Below are 9,483 nucleotides of genomic sequence, written 5' to 3' on the forward strand. Positions count from 1 at the left end.
AGGCTAGTGTCCTGCTCAGCTCGGTGCGACAGGGCGGCTACTTAATCTTGATATTGTGCCACTTTTCTTTGCTCAAACCCAACGTCTGCTTTTCTCGCCTCTCGCCCTCAACCCCGCAGGTTAGCGATATATTTCAATTTGTCGTCGCCACCAACAGCCAGGACATTGGCCCCGAAGACGCCGAGGTGGTGGCCAGCTCCAAGTCGCGCAGCAATAGTGCCTCCATAGGCAGCCTGCCGGGATCCACAGTTCTTCACACGGCGCTTCTGTTGGCCCTGGCCTTGAGTAATTGTCAGTTCGACAGACGCCGCCTTGGCCTGGGATAAGCAGTTGATGCGGCAGACGATCGGGATCAGGATCAAAATCAGGAGCAGCACAAGACAAGGGGAAACACTCGCACTTGGAGTAGGAAGTTGACGGGGAAGGGCGGTAGCATAAAGTGTATAGAACTCCAGAAGAAGAAGTATAGAAGATTTTATTGTACACCTAACCTGTCAAAACCGAGAAAGCAAGTGAATCCAGCCCAAAACTAAGCAACAAAGATGAATGGAGATTGCAAACCAAAAAGCTGAACGAATAACCCATGTAAATAATTTTTCAAGAGTTTTGTCCACGATTAAATTAGCACACACCCACTCACACATACAGCCGGAAAATCGTTAATGGAAATTGCAATTGGAGACTGCAAATCCGAATTCAAATCCACCATCCACCATCCCACCCCCGTTCCATTCCCATGGTAGAATAAGCAAGTCGAACTAGGTCATGTAAATAAGCATTAGATATCTGAATGTGAACTGCATTTTACTTCATAAATGTTGGGCTGATGCGGCCCGATGTGCAGGATGCGCAGGATGTGTATGTAAATTAAGCAAATATTATATAGTGATATTATTTAGTTTCGAGCGAAACCATAAATAACAAAATATTGAAGATGAAATAAAGCAGAGGGGGGAAAGAGAACACACACGCGGCAAAAATGTTAGTATGTAAAGTATTTGCCACATTTCCGTTTCATATTCGAGTTTATTTCATTTCTATTGCCACTTTTTCGATTGCAGTTGTAGTCTTATTTTAGCCAGTAAGCGCACCCATAACCAAAAAAGGATAACAAACGTAACAGCAATTCAATGTAATGTTTTTCGATGTAAATTAGAATTTAAGCAAACGTGTTGTACCACCAAAAAGAATGGCGAAAGGTCGAAACATAGCTACGCAAATAAGCTAATACCCCACTCAAAATCAGAATCGAAAGCGAAATCGGTATATTATTCAGAGTATTTGAATGTGAATCTTTGCATACATATTAGCGGCACGTGGATGTCACGCGTGTCAATCTGTAAATATACATAATAAATACGTGAATAATATTGAGTGTTACGAACCCAGCAGGCATTTTATCAGCTTTTGCACCTTTCCAATTGTACGATCCGAATCCGTACTGTTTCATTTAGGGCACACAATAGAGGTCAAGGGTCACTTGTATATTTGATAGGCCGCGGCCTACAACTCGAACTCGTACACAACTCCCTGTACTTAGCATGTCGATCGAACGAGGCCAAAACCGAAAACGAATTCAAAAAAATGGGAAGTGTCGAGTCGAATTGAAAACCAAGTAAAAGCGTTACAATTTATCTACATAAATGTGTATGTGTGTGTGTACCTTACATAGCCAGTTGAATGCAGGACGAATCGGAGGCATTACTACAGATAACATAGATGAGAGAAGGACGAGGTGACGAGGGGGATGAGGAGGGGTCCGAAAAGGATCCAGCCTGAATCTAAATACCAGTATAATTCAGATTAAACAGATATAGCTAAGCACGTGACCGGTACGTGTTCATAAAAAGTGAATTCATTAATTACTAACTACATAGTACGATGCTAATTGTATGATTAATGCGCATAAGAAACCCTAAAATATTCAAAAATAAAATAAAGCATTAGATGTAAACTAAACTATGCAAATTGTTTTCATTTACCCATATTTTTCGATTTTCTGGAGTTTCAGCTTGCTTTATTATTAAACCCATTTTCGGCAAAAGCAATATTTATGTTTGCAAATCATCAGCATTCACAAAGAAGAGCGGGGTATACTTTTATTAGTTCTCTTCAAATATCGAATCCAACTGCAGCTTAGCAATTGAAATGGTTTAATATAGTATGTACGAGTATGTATATCGTTTTTTTGTACAATTTCAAGAGGCCCTCAAGTGTTTGCCTGCCATAATGCAAGTCCTAAGTATGAAGTATGAAATTTAAATGTGTCACATCCTTTGTGCCAGTCAGCAGACTCGCAAACTTTCTGCAAATTTATATGAAAGTACATAATCATCGATGGAACTGCCAGGTCTTTTTTTTTGTCGATTTTCTCCCAAGGACTTCGCCTCAAGCACTTCTAAGCTCTTTCAAACATCCAAACCAAATGCTGACCAGGGGACAAGAGTGAGCCAGTAACGTGGACATACGTGCACGGTTTAAATTATTAAAAGTTTTGCATTTGGCAAAAGTTTGTGCATGAAATTTCATAGGGCGCCCCAAACTACTTGAGCTGCGTTTTTATACAGACGGATACTACCGTTGCAAGTTGCATTTCGAACGGAACGCAAAGGATGTCCGGATGCCAGTTACTGGTTTCCAGTTACCAGTTACCAGTTACCAGCTACCAACTACCAGTTACCAGTTGCCTAGATATCCCTGGCTACATCGGTGTATATTTGCATGTTGGCGGGCCCACTTGATGCCACCCTCCAAGTTTGCCGGGTGCAAACTTAGTGACCATTATGCATGCAAGTCTCAATATATTGCACATGAATTTTAATGAAAATTGTGTCGTTGAACTGGCCCCGGAAAATGGGGACATTTCGCAGAAATATGCTGTGCCGAGTGCGGAGTATGGGGCTAACTTTTGCAAATCATATCGCATAATTGGCGGGCCACAAGCGACTCTTTCCAGCCATTTGCATTGGATTCAGTTGGCCCAGGGACAAGTTTTGGCGCATATTAATTAGCTCGTTTATCATTTGAACACTTTTACGACAGCCAGCCAGAGTGCAGTGCACTCGAAGCAATGTAAAATTAATTAAGTTGCGCCACAAGGAAACTCTTTCACTTACCCCATTCATTTCCATTGGTATTCATTTCAAAGGAGCGTGGAAGCAATAAAGAATCGCAGCGAAAAAAACTGTTAACTAACGAAAATGAAATCATAATTAATATTGGTGAAATTGGCAAACTGCAGCGCACGATGCTGGTGCGGATGTGCACTAATACCCCCACTTTGGTCCTTCCACCAGCATCCACAATCCGCAGACAGGAGTGGCAAAAGGAGCAGGACGAGCCATCCAGTCAGCCAAGTCAGTCAGTCAAGTCAGTCAGCCAGTTTTGTTTGGCTGGCAAGGAGGCGTCAAGGCGAGCAAGATCCAAACTTTTATAATTAAAATTTTGCAGCTCGGTATTTTCGCTTTTTTCGCGCTGGCTGTAGGAGAATAAAACGCAAGCAAATCATAAAGCTACATGGCAGCCAAACTTTGCCGTTCAAGTGCGAATTAAATTAATTTTCAGCTGATTTGATTTCTGCGAACAGTTATTGCTAAAAATGCAAGTTTCAATTCAACAATTGCCGATGGAAAAGTTACACTTTCTGCGGGGAATGTCCGGCAAATTAAACTAAATTGCGCAGAGAATGCCAATAAATTAAATTTGCCAGTGCAAACAACGGAGTGGAAACTTAAGAATTTCTCATATAGTATAGACCATTGGCCGGGTCAAAGGCGACCGCACAGTGCCAACTAATACTATGGCAACGGGGGAATGTGTCGAAAAGGCGAGTCCTGCCTTCATCCAGGACCATCAGTTGTCCTGGGCAACGCACAATAATTCAATGAAATGCGGATGGGTTGGGGCTGTTGGGTTGTGGGTGTTGTGCAGCAGTCCTGCGACCAACCGAATTTACATAATTCTTCTCGTGCAGACTTGGGAACGGGGCAGCCTGATATTTATGGGGGCAACTTAATGGCGATTTAAAACGTTGCAGGCGAGGAGAAAAGAAATCGCTGTAGGATCCTTGTTTCCGCTCCTGCTTCCTCCTCCGCCCAGCAAACACACACATACACACACGCACACAAGCCCAGGCATTATGCTAAAACAAATCTACATAATTTAGGAGTAGGCTGCCAGGACAAGACAACATTTCCACCCACCCCAGCACCCATTCCCCCCCGCCTGTCATTGACGCACAAATCAAAAGGCGGGCTCCATCTCGATGGGAGAAAATTGTTTGCGGATGCTAAGAAAAATTTGTACATCAATCGATTTTGTTTGATTTTTTCCCAGCTCGACCGCCTTTGCGTTGAGTTGGCCGCAAGAGATTTGCATAATTCATGGCGCTGATGGCTGGTGAGGATTCCGGTATGGGCTGCTCCTCGGCTCCTCAGCTCCTCGGCCGGAAACTGGAAGACGAAGTGGAGCAGGGGCTAGGCTGAGTGATTGGGTGGGGCCAGAGATGTGTCTGCCTGATTGCTTTGAGTGGCTCATTTCGCACAGTCCGCTCCAGCGATGGTGCGGGTAAATTGGAAAAGTATGTCCATGGCCTGGCATCCTCTGCCCCCGCAGGATTGCCGGCATTTCTGCTGCCTTCCACAGAAGTCACCGCATCCGAGATGCGGATAATTTTCGCCTCGACCTGCGTGCGGCACGTGAGTGGTTAGTGGTGGTGGAAAAACACTCTCGTATAGTTTTTTAATCAACCTGCAACATGCAAAACCAATGACAGTTACCCTGTCTGCGTGCCGCAAAAAGAAATGCCGACGAAAGGCAAACAAGTTGGCCCGTCAATTTCAATTTATATTCTAATGACATATTGTTCCTGGCATTTTCAATTCCGCCGCCTTGCGCGTGTGACACAAAACCAGAACCCGATGAGATGGAGCGCGAATTAGGGGCCTCCTGGTGAAATTTAAAAACAATTTCCCAAACTCGCCCCAGAGATTTGTATTATGTTTAACTCATTTTCATAAAGCGCGGACAAAGAGATGGGAATTGTGCGAAAGCGAGCTGAAATTATAATGCGAGAACAGCCACAGCCAAACGCGGCAGCTGCAGAAGCCCCGAACTCGAAGCCGCGACAAAGTTCAGGCAGAACAAAAGTTTATCTCGTACTTTGTTTGCATACACAAAGCCAAAAGGAGAGGCGGAGCCTCTGAATCCTCCTGCCTCGCATCGTCCAACCTGCCAGGACTCGCTGCACAGGAATAAGCGGCGGAAACGCTGCTTTGCGTTGGCCACTCCGTTCTCCGCCAGTTTGCCACCAGCTCTGGGCTAAAACAAAGAATCCCCGCCCGGCGTTGAGCGATTTCTTTTCACAGAGATAAATGCCAGAAAGTTGGGACAGGCGTGGTGAAACACGTGGACTTACACTGCGAACAAGTTACCGCCAAGTGCATTTGCTGGATAAACAAAAAATAGTTCGTTTATGATTCAGCAGAAAAAAAATTGGTAAATATGACTTTAGAAATAGAAAATCATCACAAAAGCCAAAACTTTGCTATAATGTTATACTAAGGGCTACCAACTTTCCTCCAGTGTAGTTAAACTGCAATCTGCTGCAGCTCCACCTGGCGGAGATTCGGGAAAGTGCGGCTCATCCTGCCTGAATTTTTGCCTTGTGTTTGGTTTTTAAAGCCCCAGCCACTCCACTCCATTCATTTTGTTGGCCTTAAGTCGGCCATGTAAAATAATTTACAGAGCTGCATTGCAAATGACATTGACTTTTCGCCCCTGCAGTTTTTCATATTTCGTGCTGCCGGCTGGCTTGCGTTTTGCGTACCGCGTCACGCTCGCTTCCTCCGGATTGCCTGTGTGGTGCACATTTGGAGGCGGACGACTGCCCTCCTCCCTCCACTGGCCAATTGACCAATGGCTGCTTATCAGGCGAGAACATGTTTCCATGGAATTTCATTAGGCTTCACCTCGTCGTGGCCCGAGTCCTTCTCCCGATCCTTTCCCTCCCGCCACTTGACCGAAAGCCTAATGGTCGGTTGTTGCCCTTTTTTTTTTTTTATTACGTAGCCACTGGTTGTCGCACCGGCCACGTTGGCTAATGGCGTTAGTTCGTTAGCCAAGCGATAAGATTGGCAAGAAGGAGTTGTAGGGGGGGAGTTGTGCTCGCAATCACCAATGTTTGTAGCAGGAAGCTCTTTAATTATGAAAAGTGTACCGTGCTCATGTTCTGGCTTAAATCTACTCAACAAAGTCCTCACAATCGGCCAGACCGTATTGTTTTTCGTATTTATTTATCAAAGCAAATTTTGTATAACATTGTCTACTCCTAAACGATTGAATAATTCTCTCACATTGGCATATTTCAAATCATCTGCACAATTAATCAAACGAACTTATGAATCACATTTCCTATTCAAGATTATACAAGCAAGCGAATATTGAGGCTCTTATTTGTAGAAAGCATGGCATTTTGTGTCAATCTGCTCTAAATTCCATTTTATACACAATAGCCTAGTGTAGTGTACAAAAGCAGTTTTTTTTTTTTTTTTTTTTCCATAAGGAATCATACTTTTACATTTATTATATAACCAAATCTCAAGATTTCTGCAATGGGTAGCGTTTTAAGTAGATCAGATCAGCCTAGAGATTCTGTCGCCTACAGAAACTTCCTGACAGTCTACAGGAATCAGCACAAACAAATGAGTTCCAATGATGCACTTTTGAGTGCATCACGTGAATGGGGAACTTTATCGCAGGCTCAGCGGAATCGATATGCTAACATGGTAAGTTGAGTTGAAACAGCTGAATGCACTTGAATTCCCCTATACATATAGCATATCATACTTTATAGAAGGACTCCCCCAAGCGGGGCACAAAAAACATAACGGAGAATGCGGCTGCTCGTAGAAAGATTACTAAAAAGAATTCCCGGTCGAAGAGAATTTCTCAGCGGCGGATTCAAGATAAGGGGTCTGCTTATAAGCCGCTAACCCTCAACAGATCTTACGTAATACGGAAGAGTTTGGTTCCCTCAAGAGGCTTTCTAAACTTAGTGCAGTTCTTCCAAGAGATCCATAGCGAAATGCCAAGATCGTTGGCCGTGAAAGAGGCTGTTAGTTCCTGGTGCGCTATGAATGCGGATCAGCGTGGCATTTTCATATCAGACTTATAGTCATCATGTCACCCACTTCACTCAATCAATGCCCCCCACGCATGGCCGCCTGTCACGAGAGAATCCAATTTCGAATCAAGCTTAGCCAAGCGGTTACACAATCGCCGTAAGTTCCGCGCCCAAACACATGTATTCCATCACGCAACCAGCGGCACGAAATTTCAGAGCAACAGTATTAAAATTATAAGCAGGAGGAGCAGGAATAGAAACAGAAACAGAACCACAATCATTCACATTTAAATTAACATTTCCCGCCGACGATTATCCTAATTGCGAGCTGGCCTTAGCCTAGTCGCTCGTCCTGGCCAAAGATGTTGAATATGCGCCGCTTTCCATTCACTATTTACATTCATGTCGGTGACACGCGGCACGCGAGATTCTGCTAAAAAATGGATTCAATGTAACGCAAAACAAGCGAGGCCTCATAAAAATGAAATGCGGATAAATCAAATTAGCATTTTGTACAAATAGCAAAGCATTAGCTCGCGTACGGCGGCAATTTGTAATGTCAGAAGGCCGCAAGGAGTCTTGAGGAGAGGGTCCTGGAAAAAGGACATGCAAGCAGTTCGCTTTGGAGGTCATGCCCAAAAGTCAAAAAGATTGTATAATTACTCGGGAACCATTTCGGTGAGACTTCTTCTTCAGATGTTGCAAGACCACAATCCCGAAATGAGAATTAAAACTAATGACACAAGCCGCAGCCAGACATCCCGATCCAATTAGGCTCCTCCTGTGGCCAGGATAACCATTCTAGGGCTACAGTAGTATCAGGTCAAATTCACTGCTCCGACTAGCAAATGTTCGTGTTTTACTACGGCGACTTTATTGCAACACAATGGTATTTTAAGTGGCAGCAATAAAAATGATTTATTACCCCACAGAGGCGACCATCGAAAGCCTTGAGTTTGTGATTCTGTTGGGTATTTTGTTTTCCGATTCGGCGGTAATTAGAATAAAAATTGCATGCGATTTCAGCTGGATGAAATGAAAGATATTCTGTGCGGCGCGTAAAGTACATTCATCAATATTTACCTAGCCCAAATTATTTACCTGCATTCACCGTTGCACAGGACTTACTTTTCAGAGTGAAAGCTTCGATATTCATTACGAACGCTGGCCCTGAAAAACCCTTTTCTCGGCTGACAACTTCCAGGGAAATTTTTAAGTGCAGCAAGCGCAAGAAAGGAAGCTGCACACAAAGTTGAGTGGAAGGCGAAACTATGCCAAATGTGCAAAATGAAAACTTTTAGGCAAACAATGCGAGTGGAAAGCGGAGGTCGGGGGCGGAATGGGTAATGTCAAATGTGGGTTAATATGATTTATGGAAATTTGCCAGCCTCGCATTGGGAAAAAACACTCGACCCACCGCCTTTGTGTGTGTGTTTGGCTGGTTTCCCAGTTGACTGCTTCACCTGGCTTCATATTTAAACCCCTCACACTCCAAGAAAAATCTCTCGAACCACATTTGTCTGCCGGATGGGAGATTTTTACTTTTTGCTCTAATTTGTCAACAGAAACAGTTGACGTTAGACTCAATGCAGCCACCAGCCCGCATAATGCCAGGCATTTTGGTGTCATTGTTAAGAAGCAGTCACACAGTTGAACTCACACTCACACACCCACACATGCACTGACTAATACACACAAAAAGAGAGAGAGAGAGAGAAAGCCATTTGCCAGCCTCGCTGCAATGTCATTGTCATTTTGGCCAGGAGCTGGTGAAAGGTTTTTCATTTGACAAATGCTGATTAAGCGGCCGGCTGGGCTGAAAAATATTTTCTCATGAGTGCTCCCCTCCAAGTTGGCGAACTGGGTGTTGGTTTTGGGTCTGGTTTTTGTGTTCTGTGAGCGGATTGGTTGCAATCCGAGCGAGCAAGTCATGTGTGTGCACTTTAGATGCAATCAAGTCAAGCCACGGGGATCCGGCAGATGTTCCCAATATGTTTTCAACATTATCCAGATTGCCAAGGCTAACGCCGCAGTTCGTCGCTGCCGTGCGACGAGTGTTCGGCGAGATTGAAAAGTCAACATGGCCGAAGGTGACAACAAAGCCAAATAAATGGACATGACACGCATATTTAATACCAGAGACTGCCTAGCTGCACTGAGAAAAAGTTAAGATCAATTTGAATGTAAGAGAATCCAGTTCGTGATGTATATATGGATATCCTTGTTTCAGTATTGGTTATAATCATCAAGTATTTACTTATTGAGCCAACTTTTCTCGCAGTGTACCACCCCCTATTTCAGTCGCGCGTGGCCTATGTCACATTTCGGCTGATAGGATCGACTGAAAAGCCAAGGGGTGG

At 44.0% G+C, this 9,483-nt stretch overlaps 2 protein-coding genes and 1 long non-coding RNA gene across 4 annotated transcripts in view; 2 read left to right on the forward strand and 1 right to left on the reverse strand.

Annotated features, from left to right (window-relative positions):
* Nucleotides 1-1,956, forward strand: part of klg (klingon) — a 62,448-nt gene extending 60,492 nt beyond the window's left edge. The window contains exon 11 of the mRNA NM_079730.3: nucleotides 120-1,956. Coding sequence (NP_524454.2) covers nucleotides 120-326 — 207 coding nt within the window. The 3' untranslated portion in view covers nucleotides 327-1,956. The remainder of the gene's footprint in view (nucleotides 1-119) is intronic.
* Nucleotides 1,957-4,262: 2,306 nt separating this feature from the next.
* On the reverse strand, nucleotides 4,263-4,855 carry lncRNA:CR43655 (long non-coding RNA:CR43655). Its single transcript, NR_074051.1, has 2 exons — nucleotides 4,750-4,855; nucleotides 4,263-4,684 (listed from the first exon to the last, which is right to left on the reverse strand). It is a non-coding gene; the product is annotated as a long non-coding RNA:CR43655 (long non-coding RNA).
* Nucleotides 4,856-6,508: 1,653 nt separating this feature from the next.
* Tpl94D (Transition protein-like 94D) lies at nucleotides 6,509-8,067 on the forward strand. 2 transcript variants are annotated; one of them, NM_170042.2, is made up of 2 exons: nucleotides 6,509-6,785; nucleotides 6,854-8,067. In NM_170042.2, the coding sequence occupies exons 1-2, from the start codon at nucleotides 6,612-6,614 to the stop codon at nucleotides 7,172-7,174; spliced, it is 495 nt and encodes a 164-aa protein (NP_732806.1). In that variant the 5' UTR covers nucleotides 6,509-6,611; the 3' UTR covers nucleotides 7,175-8,067. The 2 variants fall into 2 exon arrangements, with proteins under 2 accessions (NP_732806.1, NP_001262854.1); NM_001275925.1 differs by having other exon boundaries at nucleotides 6,857-8,067.
* Nucleotides 8,068-9,483: the final 1,416 nt, after the last annotated feature.

The sequence above is a fragment of the Drosophila melanogaster genome, chromosome 3R (genome assembly GCF_000001215.4).
Source record: "Drosophila melanogaster chromosome 3R".
NCBI classification, from domain to species: Eukaryota; Metazoa; Arthropoda; class Insecta; order Diptera; family Drosophilidae; genus Drosophila; species Drosophila melanogaster.

Bases quoted from the DNA above. Each gene is read 5' to 3' on its own strand.
- Tpl94D (NM_170042.2), top strand. From the start codon at position 6,612: ATGGGTAGCGTTTTAAGTAGATCAGATCAGCCTAGAGATTCTGTCGCC. The intron at 6,786-6,853 runs GTAAGTTGAGTT...CATACTTTATAG, and splicing joins GGAATCGATATGCTAACATG to AAGGACTCCCCCAAGCGGGG.